The sequence below is a fragment of the Lytechinus pictus genome, chromosome 3 (genome assembly GCF_037042905.1).
Source record: "Lytechinus pictus isolate F3 Inbred chromosome 3, Lp3.0, whole genome shotgun sequence".
In the NCBI taxonomy this organism is placed as follows: Eukaryota; Metazoa; Echinodermata; class Echinoidea; order Temnopleuroida; family Toxopneustidae; genus Lytechinus; species Lytechinus pictus.
The window spans coordinates 9,912,210-9,929,846 of NC_087247.1; the positions used below are offsets into that span (position 1 = coordinate 9,912,210).

Genomic DNA, 17,637 nt, shown 5'->3' on the forward strand with positions numbered 1-17,637 from the left:
TGTCCTCACTAATAAATACAAACATTGATTTGCTTTTATCTTTATTTAATCATTAATAACAGATTGTGTTTTGATCTTTGTTATGGATACTTGTAACCATAATATCCATTGGCCTATCTTCTAGCCTCCACCATGTAAAAATTAGTATAAATAATGCCATGTCATTTTCTGCAAAGAGATAATATTATATTAAGAATCAGGGGTAAAGTGTGCTGTGAAGATAGAAGACTTGGAAGTGACCGGTGGTTATTGCTGCTTGCAACAGATTTAATACTGATGACAGATTCTTTATTAATCGCTGAGGATTACATAGTTTGGGATGATTTGTTTTCAAGCCAGTGTAATGATTGCCAATTTGCAAACAATTGACCTGTGATGTCTAATTATGATCATTGTCAGTCATATTTTTCCTTAGGGGTCGTTAACCTTGTCAAGGACCATCTCTGTCTGCTGACTGAAAAAAATCGAACAATGTTGCAGAGGATTAATAAGATGTTGATTTTGCTGATTTTTTTGTTGTTGTTGTTGCTTATCCAAGATAGGGTAATTTCATTTTGGATAGACAAACCAATTCACCCTTGATCCATTAATGATAGAGTTATTAGGATCTATATTATAACTTCTTGGAACGAGAGGACATCCTATGATCATGAAGGTCGCTGGTCAAAATGTACAACATTCCAATTTCCCAAATAATCCTCGCCATATAAAAAAAGGAATGAGTTCATTAGTTCATGCAATTATCCTGAACAAACAGATGCTTCAACTACCCCGTGAATTAAATTGTCTAAATTTTGAGGGGACAGGATATAATTATTGCAATCACGACCTTACAAGGACCGTTGGTTGCTCCCCCCTATGAGAAAGCCAGATTGTAATTACCTGTGACTCTCTTAGCCGGAGGCTAGGAAACGTGATGGCACGTAACAGAGCTCTAACCACTTCCACTCAGTTTGACTATCATATGCTGAGAAAAAAAAAATCCCTACTCTTCGGAGACAAGAAAAGGAAGCAATGCTTGGTGTTCAAAGTGGAGTATGGATTCCCGGCAGAAGAGCTTTTAACTTGAACTTTGGAAGAAAAAGAAAATACTGTAATAATGCTGTAGTTCTATTGATTTATGTCTAAATATTTCATGTCGATAATTAGGAAGGGGACTGATTGTTCTTTTGCTTCTCCACCTTGTATATTCTCAGGTCAAATGAACCAAGTTCCTAGATACTGCCAGTGACAACCTAAGAGTAACACCAAGATGGCTTGGACAAGAGAGAAAGGAAAGACAAAGATGATCAAGGCAACTGAGACAGGGTCGTTGACAGCAAGGCATATATGCAAGATGTTCAGATCTTCAAGATCCAGGACATTACAGACAGTACTCGTCTTCCATGTTCTGTCACTACTGCTCAGTACATGTTTAGGGTATCCACAATTTAGTGAGCAGAACTCTGTATTTTCATTGCAGACGATAGCAGTAGATGCACAAAGAGACACTGTTTTCATAGGCTCAGTGAACAGAGTGTACAAACTGAACAGCAACCTGAGTTTAGAACAAGAAACTGTGACTGGGCCTGTCCAAGACAGCCCAGAGTGTTGGCCAAGATCCGTAGGCTGTCTCAGTGCAGTACCAACGGACAATTACAACAAAGTCTTATTAGTGGATGATGACCGTCTAATAGTATGTGGGACTGTGTATCAAGGCGTCTGTGACGTATTGACCGTGGACACATTGAGTGTGTTGTCAAACTCTTCCCTGACAGAGGTATCGGTGAACACAGACTATGGTACTACTGTGGCATTTATTGGTAACGGTCCTGATGACGTGAAGACATTGTACGTCGGATCCTCGTCGTCAGAGTGGGCGAGGGGCAATGTGTGGACAATGTCCAGTAGGCAGTTACCCTCTGACTTATCAAGTCCAACTCTTTTCCAAGTTTACAATGGTGGAGGACCTCAGGAGAATCCCTCTTTGATCCGAATACCAGCTGGAACCATCAATGACTCTCCAATCATTCAGAAGTTCAACATCACCTACATCTCGGGGTTTGAAGCAAATGGCTTCAGTTACTTCATTGCTATCCAGCCAAAGATCCCCGAAACTCCAAGCCCCTACTTCACCAAACTAGCACGAGTTTGTCAGCAAGATGATCACTTCTACTCCTACATCGAACTTCCTCTGCATTGCTATGTTTATGGGGATGATGAGAGAACCCTGTACAACTTAGCGCAATCTGCATACGTAGGCACCGTTGGGTCTGATCTGGGTTCGGATGACCTGCAACCAGGTTCTGAAGTTCTCTATGTTGTGTTCGCTCAGTCAGACGGGATGAACAGCAAGATTCCTTCAGATAAGTCTGCTGTCTGTATATACCCTCTCTCTGCGTTAGATCTTGCATTCTGGGAGAGGAGGCTGGGATGTGCTCGGAAAGAAACGGACAGAACGGATATTGACTGGTTAGGGTCTGTGAATTGTGGAACATCAAATAGTATGGTAAGTTGATTCCTTTGACATTGGTAAATGAACCCCTGTCATGTCACTTATCAGTAGTTGTTCGTTAATACAAATTCATTTCTGATTCATAAGTACTTGTTTTTTGTGTATTATGTTGCTTATTTATAATGTAACCTTAAACTTTACCTCTTCCATAAATGAAAAGGAAAAGAAATGTGAAATCATTTAGTACCCTTTTAGAAATGTAGCTTCTCAAATTCATGTTATTTAAAATTGGAGGAGCTAGTAGAAACATATCAGAAGCCTACACAGACATTGATTGATAAAAGGTCCATGCAGGACTTGACCTGATTGATGGCTTTGCAGGGCAAGTAAAATTATACAAGAAATGTAAAGAATTATTAATGTAAACTTTATAGAAATAACCATTGCAGTGACACCAAGAGCATACTGTTTCATTCAGTTAAAAAAAAATTGAATTGTTGCTCCTTTTTTTTTCTAAACTCATCATGTTTTCATGATTTCGGTCATCTAGATCTCGACAATAAACTCTACTGGACCAAGCTATTGCCACATGAACGAGAACAATTCACCACTTGGTGGGGATTCCTTCATTGGTGCAAGGGCTGTCTACACCCACTCGTCTGTCTTGACATCCATTGCAGCAACGGTCCATCGGGATCAGACCGTCATCTTCCTTGGTGACCAGGAAGGGCAGCTGAAGAAGGTTTGTATTTTGCTGCGTTTCATCCACATTTTTTAAAACACATCTTGTCGGATCCGACGACTTTCTTTGTTATCGATAACCTCTTTATCGCTAGTCCTGTCGATAATTGCATGTTTTTGCCACCAAGCGATTATCGATAACCTTTCTCTCGTTGTTGAAAATACCCGCATTATGTAGGGAAAGTGATTTTTTGCGATCGCGGAAAACAGAAGGAATTCGCGGAAATGGCCTTTTGACACGGAAAGTAGCTTTTCAAACTGATAATCTCGGAAAACATATTTTTCCTCAAAATGCACAGAACAGCAACAGAAATCACTCCACAATCTCAACAAAATATGAATACGTACTGGCCATAAACATGATCTCACTTCGCTACAATCATGACAATCCAAACATCGTGACTGCCCTCGATGGTATCGAAAACATTCATAAACGCAAGCTCAATTTAGCAACCAAAACAAGTACCAGATAACGTAGAAGCAACAAGCACGGCCGTGTGTTGCTGCCCTCTACGTTTGAAGATGTAACAGCACGAAATCCAAAATGGCGGATAGGCGAAAGTCATTGACTGCTCAGAACGATGTCCAAAAAGCCCCAAAATCATCGAAAAAATTTAATCCAACCCTAAAATAATGCTAATAACTTGAAAGGTGAGGATGTATTCATACTAAATATGATTTTTACAATGCACTCGTTTAGAATCGATGAAAGCGGATGTTAAAGCGTTGTTGGTACAGTGGCAGATAAAAATTTTGACCAGCGAGAGTATTGTGACATCGCTAATCAATGCAATGCGTATTGTTTTTCTATGTAATAAACGGAATTGTCACCTATTAATGTTATTTTGTCGATAGTTGTGGATATCGGTAAGATATTTTTAGCGATATATCAACAGAGAATTTCATTACTGATAACAGCACTATGGTATCTGTTGTTCAGATAAAAACATCCAACAAGTCTATCCATGAAATGCTCCTCAATGGGATTCCCCTAATTCTTCAATCACATCCCTTTGCATAGAAATACCATTATGGTAATTTGCATGGAATCCTTGATTTTGATTGGCTGTTGATCAGCGTTCCATAGTAGTTACCATTGGATGACATAGTTACCATTATGGTAACTTTGTCATCCAATGGCAACTTGCATGGAATCCTTGATTGGCTGTGGGTCAGTGTTCCATAGTAATTACCATAGGATGACAAAGTTACCATTATGGTAGCTTTGTAATGCAATGGCGACTTGCATGGAATCCTTGATTTTGATTGGCTGTTGATCAATGTTCCATAGAAGTTATCATCGGATGACAAAGTTACCATTATGGTAACTTTGCCATCCAATGGCAACTTGCATGGAATCCTTGATTTTGATTGGCTGTGGATCAATGTTTCATAGTAGTTACCATCGGATGACAAAGTTACCATTATGGTAGCTTTGCCATCCAATGGCAATTTGCATGGAATCCTTGATTTTGATGGGCTGTTGATCAATGTTCCATTGTAGTTACCATTGGATGGCAAAGTTACCATTATGGTAGCTTTGCCATCCAATGGCAACTTGCATGGAATCCTTGATTTTGATTGGCTGTTGATCAATGTTCCAGAGAAGTTACCATTGGATGGCAAAGTTAACGTATTAGTAACTTTTATGCAATGGGGCTCAGGACTAAATTACCACAATTATCCTGCGCCTTAACTGTTTCTTGTAAGGATCTCGGCAAGAGTCGTAATTCACATCACTGATTATTTATGAAAATACCATATATATATATCATGGTAGTTTAATTTTCATCTTCCCATTGAAATGTAGTATTATTTTCAGGCTGCTTTCAAAAATTATTTATAGGTCTATGTATTCTACATCATGCAATTGAATATATGCAACTTTTTTTTAACAGCAATTCGCTTGAATCATGGTTAGATTTACCATTTTACGATGGAAATATGAATTATCTACCAAACCCTGATCTCAAGATTTGGTATCGTTTTTATAAACATGTTTGTCTCTTCATTTGATTTCATTTTAATTCGGTTATCTTCTATTCTATTAATTCATTTCTGTGTGCATCATTCTTCTTTTGTTTCCATGGAGCAAAAGACAGTTGATGTTGCACTTTGCATTAAAGGTGAAGGTGGTTGTGATGTGGTTTCCGGGATACCATAGTTCCCTTTTTTTCCCCCTTGTTCTACTAGACAATTCTAAACCACATGATGGTTTACACTTCCTAGTCAAGTGATTGAAAGTGTGAATAGTTCATCTGTATCTATCATCTGGTATAAACACTTTTGAAAGCTGAAATGAACACCAATTAGTGATAATTGTTTTTTCCTGCCGAAATGGGGAATCCCGGTATACATTAAAAAAAAAACTGAAATTTGAAGTATAGAACAGGAGAAGAAATTGCAAGATCTTTTTTAAGGGGCATATTTACAGTGTTTTGATGGAAAAGGGGAATTTGGAATAAGAACAAGAAACAAACGTTGAAGAAAGAAATATTTTCCCATAATATGAAATCCATGTTTCCCACCATTTGCAAGATTTATGATCTAAGCTTCTGGGTATTTTTGAGGGAGGGAATGGTCTTGGATGAAGTCAGTGTCAAAACAAGACTTTAACAGGACACCCGTTTTCTGGTAGGTTTGGAAGAGGATCCCTCACTGGTTTACTCCTATTTCAATAACATCAACAAAGAAAGAGTTTCAGTTGGCATGTTCACACCAACCCAATCAAGGAAATACCCATATTACAAAAACATGTTCAGACGTTTTTAATACATGATGATTCGTATTCTGTTCTCATGGTTTTGCCTTACATCATCTGTAGAACATTCTCATATTTTGCTTTAAAAATACTGCAATCCTTAACCATATAGAATTCCCCACAAAAGTTCTCAAATATTTGAAAAGTACCTACTAAGGGTATTTTCTTTTGTGGATATTACAAGCAGTACATTGTCTTCATAGTGGCAATATAGTATACCAGGGTTTTTTTAAAAAGGAAAGAAAATCCACTGAGAATATATGAGATACTTTTACTTATTGGGGAGGTGTGGAAACACCTGAGAATGGGAGAAGATCCGAATTCCAAGGGACCAGGGCAGTGGTGATTGGAGAAGAAGCTATGTTTTGGTTTGGAGGAACTGTCTTTATTTGTGGTTATGTCAAGTTTAGCTGTTCTTGTTAAACAAAACCGCAAGTGTATATCTTGTAATGCCATTAAACTTTATTTCCCTGAAAAGTCAGAAATACCTTTTCTTGAAACCTTGAAATTATGCACGTTGATGTAAAATTTCTTGCTTGTACTTTTTGTTTTAGAAAGATGGAAAATGAATAGTCTATGAAAATATAGAAAGTAGTACCTTATTGGTACATATTTCTTTAAATTTCAGTTTGCATTCTTGTTCATGAGAAGTTTTGTGAGCAAAGTGATGAAAGACACTTTGGAGTTGGTCGTATTGAATTGAATATTGGGTTGGCCATTGTGTTGGAATCGATAATGATGTGAAAATGGTATATATTAGATACCAATGTAACAATAGGCACATTCCATGATCTTAATGAATGTCAAATCAAATTTTTGTGCTTTAAATAGCTGATGATAACGTTGCAGATTCCCACGGAAAGAAATCTAGATGTCAACCATTTTCTCAGGGATTTTAGTTTCCGTGAACATTCCAAGAGTATTTTTCAGGGTAATTAACTCCCATATTTGAGCAGAATCAAATGTGTTTGTTTGCCTAATAGAAACGACTGGGAAATATATCATTTTAGAGTGTTTGTTGTAGAGGGAGCAGTTTTTATTTGTAGTTGAGATATAATATTCCAGTCATTCACTTCCCTTTGTCACCATTTCTCACAATAGTTTGTGACACCTACTTGTTAGTTCCCATGGTCAGCTTCTTCTAAGCCTCTTGTTACCATGGCAACTGCACTTGACACCGGCCTCAGTCATGTGGACATTCTTGTGGTCTTGAGAACACCAACCCCCAAATCTTACATTGCCAATTTAAGATGCCAATCATATTTGAGGATCCCATTCCCAACCTAGCTGGCTGCTTTGGCTGGCGTTGATAGCGAACTTTGCGTTCCCACCTCTTCTCTTTTGTCAGAAACTTGTAGTTTTGATCTGTGTGCAACACATGTTGACCAGGGCTCCGGTGGACCTGTGGTTGTCATGCCAACCACGTCCAGGGATGCAATTCCTCTGGGAAAGAAGCAACTTTTTTTTTTAATTCTTGTACTAGATGTAGAAAAACTTGGTAATTTTCTCATAATAGGCACAATGTGAGAAAAGAAGGAAGTTGAATTATGAGGAGGGACTGGTTGGTGATTTCTGGCTTTTGAGACAAATATGAATACTGTCTTGTGTTTGCGGTAGTGATAAAATGCTATCAAGGGAAGTTGAATTATGGAAGGGGATATATTCAGTTTGCGATCATTCATCACATCATCATCACCAGAGTTTATTTGAAATTGTAGTCTCGTTTATATTTGATTTTATAGAATTAAAAAAAAAATATTAAGAGATCGAAAGTTAGAAAGCCCTATATTCATTTTGTAAAAAACTAGATGCAAAGTCAGTTGGATCCAGCATTTTGTTTTCATGGCTAATATATATGTTCTCTTGTCTTGAATAAGATTCCTCACGTAAAACAAAATTAATGGACAACAGCTATTTTGATCTATGAAAAACACATTCCCAAACTACGTTTGTATGAATAGCGTGTACTCAAAATGCGATCGTAAAATAATGTTTAGGAACATCAAAACATTCTCTCTACCATTTTCTTTATAATGAAATAAAGATAGTGTAGCCTTGTTCAAGTTCAAACAACATTTTTTCGGTAATCCGTACCTCCAGGCCATTTTGTATTCTGTCTTATTTCTAAAGCTTAAATTCCAGATAGTTGGAGGATGAATAGATTGGTATTTTGTTTTTCTGTCTTGTTTACATACTACACGATTCCTACTTTATCATGTTCCTCTCATTTTCACTTCAATTGCTTCGATATCAAAGACCTTGGGGAAAAATATTTTGCAACATTCATGAGACATGTGAAAGACAAGATTAAACGATGCATGATTGCTTTGCAAATGGAAGATGCAGGCATGTAAAATTTAACACAAATTTGCACAGATTTGTAGTAAAAAGCCTGTGAATGAACATTACGAAAGGAATATATTTTTCATCAACAAACTGAAATGCCATTCCCACATTGCCGTAAAATTGTAGTACTTGGCGATAACTTTGATAGACATTGCCAATCATTCTCTCACGCTCTCATCCTCCTCAAACTTGAAAATATTTGAAAATATTTGTGGACATCTGTCATTTTCAATATATGTTTTTCTGCGACTTTCTTCTTCAAATGTCTCTGATGTATTGTTCATTACATATTTCATCCCGTTTAAACACAAACATGTGTGCGTGTCCCCAATCCATCCAATCCCCGTACCCCTATTTAGGGGGGTGTAGTTAGTTGGACGATGTCCCCTGCCAACACACTCTGTCGGAATTGATCTGGTCTCCGTTGTTAAACCGATCAAGCCTCTCCTGTCTACCATGATCAGAGTCATGAAAGCCCAGGCAAGAACTTGACTTGCATCTTTTGCTTGCAATCCCAAAGGTTATTTTTTCACTTTCATTCACAATCCATCTAACTTCATAACATCATAAAAAAGTTTGTTTGGGGTTCGACTCTAAATTTGGGGCTTATGATGACCCATGCACAGCTTGAGACTGTTCAAAATATGAATAACTTTAAAGCCAATACATACTATCAATTTTCCTTATGTTCAATTTCATGATATTTTATTAATGAGAATGTGACAGTTTATAAACATATGTTGTCTTGGGATTATTTCAGATCAGTGTAATCTTGCAGTAATATTTTGTTCCATATAGATGATCAGTGCAATGGCGTTTGATTTCAAGTAGTGCTGGAAAATCAATAGACCAAATTTCCTGGTCTGTTCATAATATTTGCAATAATAAATCCCTGGATAAATTTTAAATGAAGATTTTTAGAGATCTCAAGCGTGAAATCTTGTCATCAGATTGTTGATTTTGATAAATAAGCAGGAAATGGACCTGTTCTAATTTGGTGTGGGTGCAGCGCTGGCTCCACGCTTTAATAAGAAATCATCATGACTTATGTTGTCTAGACCTGTCGCCGTGTGTTATTCCCAATATCAAACATATTTTTCCAAACCAAAGAGAGAAATGCTGAAGTCATTTCAGATAAACCTCCACCCACTTGTGAATATTATTTTTTTTAGAGTTCATGCAAAAATGCGTCTTGTCCGAGCTTAGTCTTGCTGGAGTGTTCTGCACCCCCTTCGGTAGCTTCACTTCGCTCTCTGTAGGGCCGTGTCTTGCCCACCATCTGTGCCCCAGCAGGCGACCCCAGACACCCACTCCCAAGTGTTTGTAGGGGCATGACCCCTTCCAAAATAGACAAATCAAAACTCCCAAATTTGACAGCCAATACAATCCTGTCATGAATTTCCTATTATTTTTCCCCGGTGTGCAAGAACATTTTGTCTTTGAGGAGAACCAGGACTTAATATCTGCCTTGGGATAAATTATGTAAAATTAAAATCCAGTTGACCATTTCGTTTCTGATGTGAAATTATTTCAGTTTAAGATCTAGTTTAGTACTGATTTCTGTCACATGTGATATACTTTTTAACACATTATTTTGTCATATTGTTGTATTTAACAGAATTGTCTAATATGGAGATGTGCTTATATTATGTAAAAACTACATGTAAGTGGTTCTAAATACTTAATATATCTGATTTTCTTTTTTAATTAAAGAGCTTAGGATAACAATTTGTTTTCTCATTTTTGTACACCCCCGTTTTTTGTGTGTGCTAATTATCTTTTTAGGGCAATGGAAGAGGCAGCCTGTTTTCAAATTCAAATTGAAATTCATTTATTTCACACTTCTAAACAACAGACAAGAGACAGTATCATTAGCTGAACTTGGTTTCATCATGAAGATCAATCCCCTGCTTTCTTTGTTATTGAGAAATTATTCAGAGAATTTTTTTTTCCTCCAAATTCTCTCTTCCTCGCTGTTCTTGATTTATTTTTTTTTGTTTCCTTCTGGACACTTAATTACCTCAAACCACAACATGAACTCTCATCATCGATCGTCATTTAATAAGATACTAAATATAGTGCCTCGGTAGTTTAGTGGTATGTCCTCACCGATTCTAATTATCATTTAACCAGACAAAATTAATAATATCTCATTTATTTTACTCTGCATGGGGAAAATAAAGTGCGTCTTCAAGGGATGTAGACAATTGCGATGACTTGATTGGAGTTTTATTAGCTTTGATGAGTGGAGTCCAAGGATCGGGTTGCTTGGATTTCTTTATTTAAATCAACTTGAAGTGTTTAATCAAGTGTAAGGAAGTCTTTTGATGGATGGTTTGATGTAGTGTCTTTTTTATTCCATCCAAAGCACTTCACCTTCAATGAAACCTGTGTATAAGGACCATTGAAGGGGGTAAGATGTCGCAGAAGTGGTTTTCAGATTCAGGTGGTCTGAAAAGACAAGTTTCATTGGCAAAGTTTCTCTTAGAAATAGAGAACATGGTATTTATAGAGACCTTTCTTTTAGGACGATTTTCCATCAAGAATTTGGAGAATATTATCTTCGATGTATAAAGATCATATGCTCAAATGAAACCATCAGGAGAAACGGAGTACAGTGTAAGGTAATACAGTGTGTTTAGTACAGGTGTGTTTAGTACAGGTAATACAGTGTGTTTATAAACAGGTTGCCGATCAATCGTTTCATGATATTATTGAGTGTTGAGAGTATAGTAGTATTTTGTATTCAACTGCAAACAGATATTTCAGAAGTTAGTATATTTTTTTCATAATTACAAGTGTCTTCAATAAATTTATATATATTCCTCATTGAAATTAAGTTCAAAACTTAATGTGCATTCCATTCTGGACTTGTAGGTTGCTCTTTAAGAAGGAAGCAGAAATCTGCAAGCTTTCGATAAGAGCTGGAACCATGAGAAATGTACACATCAAATGTGTGTTTTCGCTGTGTGCACATTGAACCGTTTTCTGCGGATGTTTACTTCAATGGTTCATCAAACATTGAGTTTCTACTTCAACATTTGTTATCACTTTAGTTTAAGAATGAATGTGCAAAGGTTGCAATAGATTAAAGTTTTTCTTATCTGTAAAATGCTTTAGGAGATTAGATGAAGAGGTTATTATAGAAAGTTGACCTGTGCATGATGTCAATATTTTTGTTTCATTTCATAATATTTCAAGATATTTGATTGACTATGGTTGCCACGAAAGACAGATTAGTACAGTGTACATCTATGAGCCTGTTCAGACCGGCAGAGATAGCGCGATCTAGCGCGCGCTAGATCGCGCTATCTCTGCGGTGTGGAAGGTACAACGTCGTTTCGGTCCGCCCAACAGCGAGCCACGGCGAGCCAAAACGGCGTGCCACTGGAGCACCTCTTGGGGGTGGTCCACGAGAGATAGCGCGGTCTAGCGCGCGCTAGATCGCGCTATCTCTGCCGGTGTGAACCCGAGCTACGATAGCACGCCGGAAGTCATCGTTCTACAACGCCATGAAATAAACGTAGGCCGGCTAGCATAATAGGCACAGCGATATCGAGCTCTCAACTAACCAACTAGTACGGGTTCGTAATAGCGCGCGAAATCTTTGACCGCTCTGACCTCATGACGTCACGCGTCATGGCAACAGGACCTCTCAAAAAAGGGGGTGCTACGATAGACCGCGCTATCTCACTGCGGTGTGAATCCGGCGAATGCCAATGGGCGGACCGTGGATCGCGCTACGATAGCGCGATCCACGGTCCGCCCACGGTCCCCCCTTGCGGTGTGAACAGCCTCTATGTGAGCTTCCTGTAATCGAAAGGGCCAATAGAGGAAATTTAATGCCTGAATATAGCATTCATATTAACCAGTTGAGTTGGCATTTGGCAAAAAGATATCTAAAAATAGGTTTCATTTAGATAGAGAATATGATATTTGTGAATTCCAGATCCTGTTTTGGCATAGCTGAGTGAATGTAATTTACCTGACAACACATCAATAACAATAGTGAAAGAAAGAATTGACGTACATGTAGTTAGGATCTAGCAAAGCATAAATGTATTTCGCAATCCTAGATTACAAAGTTAAAACTTGTGAATGGTAGTTAATGACTCACATACTGGTCGTGAGAATTGGACTTTGACTAAAGCACACACTTCAGTTTGTATTGATACTTAAAATCTGAAAGCACTGATTATATTTGCATTTTATCAACTATAAAGATTAAGGGGCACCATTTCGACCAGATTTCATTTCTTTATCGCACATTTGTTGTAAAGCCAGATCTTGTATTGGAAAAAAGTGTAAGATAACAAGAGAGAGAAGTCGAGATGATATTTATTGTCTGTCTCTTGTAGTCTTGTTCAAACACCTGACTCTATATATATAAGATGATAAGACGAGAGTATTGATAAGATGGTCTATAATGATTTTCCCCTGTGTTTTAAACAAGAATTTACTTTTTTTACGGGACCTTAGAATTTTTAATTTCCTGTTAATTGAACCGACTTGTATTTTTCTCTATTGATTCAGCAATATCCCATATTTTCACCAAGTAATTTGTTTAATTGATATACCAGTAGGTTGCCTTGTGTGTGTACGACTATACAAGTAGATAATCATGAATTATTCATCATTATCATGCCTAGGTGTCTCTTTGTTATTTTTATGCTAAATTACACTTTTAATTACTCCTTTCTCTTCTTTGTTCCTTTTCTTTCAAGTTTTGTATTAATGCATTCTTCTTTTCTAACTTGATTCCTTATAGCTCTGGTTGGTCGATTCATCTACTGCCAGTCTCTATGAGGAATTGACTATTGATCCCGATGGTGCTATGGTACAGAACGGAATGGTCCTGACACCAGACGAAAACCATGTTTACGTCATGACAGAGACAAAGGTATGAAAAACAAAGATTCAATGGCCCGTACTCTGACTGAAGTCAGGTTTAACTTTGACCACGGTCTAACTCTGTGCTAAAATTATGGAAAGCCATAAGTGTCAAATTTTTTTATTAAGTTGTATGTTTCTTATGTTTACTGTGCTCTTTCCTGATTCATCGATGGTGAAGACAATCATCTATCTATACTTCCTAGACAAATATGAATGATTTGAGAGCCAAATGAGCTGAAATATGATCTCTACTGTTAGTGATTTATGTAACGATTGGCTATCCATACTTAAACCACAACTTTAAACCTGAGTTTAAGTTAAACCTGACTTCAGAATATGGGCCATGATTTTTAATTTTCATCAATTCAAAACAGCAAAAAAGAATAACACAGACCTGTGCAGCGAAATTTGTTTGAAGTAAAGTCAACAGACTTTGTGAAGGTGTGCCAGAGGACAAAACTTTATGTAGGTCTTTCTTTTTTTTACATATTGAATTATCCATTCGGTTGCTACCTGTGGAGTATGGGAACAAAATCTCTGTTATGTTATAGAGCCCATATTGATTTGTATGTGCAGATACAATCAAAATGCAATTGAATGATCAGTATCAATTTTGAATCGATGTTTGCAAATATATAGTTCTGTAATAATAAAGCCAAGATAGTAATTAAAGATTTGTACGAGATTTCTCATTTTCAGAAATGAGATGTTCCTCATTCATTTGAGCTCCTTGCAACAGCTTTGTGAGGAATTTAACTGAATTATCCTTCGATCCATCTACCGATATGTAAAAGAAATGTTTTCCTATGAATCAGTCATGCTAGGATATGTACCCTTGATCAGACCCCAAACCTGACTCAGCTCCAGACATTTCCCCCATCTCTTGAAACGATTGAAGAAACGCATCCTTCAAGTTGTTAAGTGTTGAATTATTCAGAGTGAGGTTCGAGGAGACCGAACAACATCGAGAGAGCAAACCCCAAGATAGATCGGCGGCTCAAGGCACGATTTGAAATGACTAATGTTTAATGAGCAAGCTACAGATAGAGCTCTTTAAAACTCATTTGTACAGATACATCAAAGGGAATTAGTGTGCATTGCTCATAGCGGAGCACGGCTTGGAATGAGCCACTTGTGGGCTTCGATGCAGACTTTACATAGCTACTTGATCTGAGCTCCCAAGATGAACATTCATTTCCAATTCTAGGCACGGTTAACTCGGGTTACATGCTATCAATTATGGATGTTACGCACATACATCTAATGGATTTCAGGGGGCCATTCAAATTAATCACCACTCTAATCAATCGCTATTCGTAATTTGGTAGCAATGTGAGAATACTTACATGTTGATTGATTTCTATCGGCATTGATTGAAAAACGTAACATAAAATCATTCAAGCTTAAGCTCAATTTTCATGGTAATGGACCATAATTGCCATTAATTTGTTTATTCATAGCAGGTAGAATAGTTGTGCCATTCCAGCAGATCGTTAATGAGTATAAAATAATCGTAATTGACATTTCAAAAATGAAATAGGACACATATTTACACTAAACGGCACAAATTGTTTTCAAACTTCCGATAATTACATGTATTTATAGCTCCAATCTTTGTTTTCATTTTCATCTCCAAAATGTCATTTTAGGGAAATTGCGATGGTCTGGTGAATTGCTCGGGTGTTAATTGATGGCAATCATAGCGTGACTTTCAATATGTGACATATCATTCTCCATCCAGACAAATAGTAATTCACAAGAGTGCCCTGTAAACAATCTATCTCACAAAGTGGTATTAAAGCTCACTCCTAAGATTGGGATTCCAATGTGAGATTGATGCCTATGGAAAATTAGTTTGAAATGTTTTCATAGACCCCTGTCTCACCTAGCGGAGCGGCTCCCGAATGTCGAGGTAAAACCAAACTCGATGTTGCCTCAGCAGTGGGGTAATGGGGTTAACTGGGAGATGTTGAGGAGTAAGTGTTGTATTGTGACCAAGGTCGCGATCTTTGTTACTTTTTGACTTTTCGTGTTGAAATTAATCAGAGCTGGTTTGCACTTGTTGTTATAGTGAGTAATTGTCAGTAGTTTGAATGTGCATCTTTTAAAGATTACATACATTTGACACATTGCTGCTGTCTGCTTGAAATGATTGAAATGGAAGGCATATTTTGGAGGGAATAAAGGGCGTGAGATAGGAAAGAAGATAGAGACACAAGAGTAAATAATTTCCAGCTCTTGATCAAACATGGCAATGTGAAGAGATGAAATACCTGCGAGAATATGTTCTGTCAAATTACCAAGACCATCCATTTTTTGATTTTGCAGGAAATTCTTCTACTTTACTCCCAGTATAATGCATCAAATATGTTAATAAACTGTTTTGAGTCTGCGAGAGCTAATGGACAGACTTGATGACCCCTCTAAACAGCACTATTTACAAAAATATCTTTCAAACTCTCATCAAGCCAAACTTAAATTGAATCTTCCTTGTACTTCGTTTGTCATGTCTATCCATCATAACTGGAATAAAAACTCACTAGTTTCTCATTAGTTGGTCTGTGCAATGTACAAGGAGATGAATGACTATCCTGCAATTATTCTTCTGCTTATTTTTATTTGGATTTTATGACAGAAGATTACATTATTTTTGCCTTGTTTATTGTATTTTGTGTAATTGTACATCATTGCTTCATAGTTAGTAAACAATTTCTGGAGGGTTTTCTGTGTAGTTTTACCGCGAAAAGGAATCTGTAAATTGGCTATAGGAATGTTGAAATGTCAGACATGGCTATGGGGCACATGACTGATGACCTCTGGACGGTAGGAACAAGCTTTTAAAAGCAGGGAATAATTTACATTCAACATGGAAATGACTTGGTGGGAGTCGGAGCTGTAAAATATAGCCTGGGAGATGGCAAGCATGAGGTGTCATTTTGTGATTACGCGCTATATTTCCCCTAATTCTTTAAAAGGGTGGATAATTAAAGTGGATTCTATAAATATCAAGGGAGATTAATGAAAATGTCAAACTTATATTTTATCTTTATCAGGATTTGAGAGATTTTTTTTTATTTTGGGTTTTCTTTATCTTAGGAGTACTGTTGTATGTTGCCACTGTGTTATAAGATTACATGTATACACAAAATAAATTAAAAACAAAAATGCTGAGAAATGTTTTCAACTATTTGAGATTGATTATAAGATATAATAAAGTTTACCAGTACACCATTCCTCCCTATTTTTTTTTTTTGGGGGGGGGTGATTGGAACACCGATGAAATAAGCATCAATCATTGAATATATACTGCAAAAGATAGGCCGAGACTCAAATGGGTGGCTTCTAAGAATTTTGCTATCATGACCCTTCATCACTGACCAGTGATCTTTCACAGGGAAGTACATTTGGTATAGAAATTAGATTGTTTGATATGAAAACTAGTTTCGCATCCCTCGTCCGAAAGGAACTTGAATTGGTTAATTCATTTCTCAGCTCCTAGTGGGTGATGGATTCCTTCTCAGCTTTTGATTAATGAAATTATGCTACTGGCCATTGGAAAAGCCAGGCTCGTTAGTAAATGTCCACCGGATATGATTACCAAACCAGCATTGAAATTAAAACATCTTTCGCACTCAATGCGGCAACTTCTTTCTGCTATAATTAAATAATCTTGATGACTTTTACATCCAAATAGACCCCGAATATCAAAATAAATATGCACATGCCAGAAGTTATGCCAGTCAAGTTCATTTAAGCGGATGGACGTAGTCAGTGGAAGAACAGTATCACCAAGAAGCGAATGTGGTATTCACATTAACAAGTGGAGAAGTTTTATTTATAAATGTATCTGTGGAGCTGTTATAATCATTGGGTCAGTCTGCTGAAATTTCAACAAACGACACATCTCATCGATGGTGAAAGGTGAAGAGAATGTGTTCCGGGTATTTACCGTTTTCCCAGTCTCGGCATGTTCCGTGAGGATCGTGAAGTCATTCGTCAAAGTCCCTCATTCCTGACCTGAATCAATAAAGATCTAAGAAAGGTGTGTCAATCCGCTCAGCATGTAGGTGCTCTCTGTCTCTCTCTCTTTCTCTACTCGCTTACTTTCGTCAATTTTAGTTATTCCCCTATTGGCTTGAAATTGTGTAATTCCATCAGTGGCAAGATGCTGAGAAGGAATTTTGTTTGATTTCTTGGTTTTATAATGGAATGTATACTCGACATTTTTTATAGAAAATAACATTCCTTCAAAAAAAAAATTCTTTCGAGGTAATGTATTGGAAAATCTCATTTTTCTGTAAAGAGAACTTTATTCAGGGGGAGAGGGCGAAACGATGTTTGTTGTTTATACTTTAAAGGAGAATGAAACTCTTGGAGCAAGTTAGCTTTTGTGAAAGCAGAAAAATCAAAGAATAAGATCAACAAAAGTTTGAGTAAAATAGGACTAGCAATAGAAGAGTTA

The 17,637-nt window shown here is 37.1% G+C and overlaps 1 protein-coding gene across 2 annotated transcripts; it reads left to right on the forward strand.

The window, feature by feature from the left end:
* The first annotated feature begins 1,200 nt into the window (after positions 1–1,200).
* LOC129257854 (plexin-A2-like) lies at positions 1,201–17,424 on the forward strand. 2 transcript variants are annotated; one of them, XM_064096333.1, is made up of 4 exons: positions 1,201–2,488; positions 2,985–3,176; positions 13,051–13,209; positions 13,493–13,550. In XM_064096333.1, the coding sequence occupies exons 1-3, from the start codon at positions 1,253–1,255 to the stop codon at positions 13,186–13,188; spliced, it is 1,566 nt and encodes a 521-aa protein (XP_063952403.1). In that variant the 5' UTR covers positions 1,201–1,252; the 3' UTR covers positions 13,189–13,209; positions 13,493–13,550. The 2 variants fall into 2 exon arrangements, with proteins under 2 accessions (XP_063952403.1, XP_054752254.2); XM_054896279.2 differs by having other exon boundaries at positions 13,051–17,424.
* Positions 17,425–17,637: the final 213 nt, after the last annotated feature.

Bases quoted from the DNA above. Each gene is read 5' to 3' on its own strand.
- LOC129257854 (XM_054896279.2), top strand. From the start codon at position 1,253: ATGGCTTGGACAAGAGAGAAAGGAAAGACAAAGATGATCAAGGCAACT. The intron at 2,489-2,984 runs GTAAGTTGATTC...TCGGTCATCTAG, and splicing joins GTGGAACATCAAATAGTATG to ATCTCGACAATAAACTCTAC. The intron at 3,177-13,050 runs GTTTGTATTTTG...GATTCCTTATAG, and splicing joins AGGAAGGGCAGCTGAAGAAG to CTCTGGTTGGTCGATTCATC.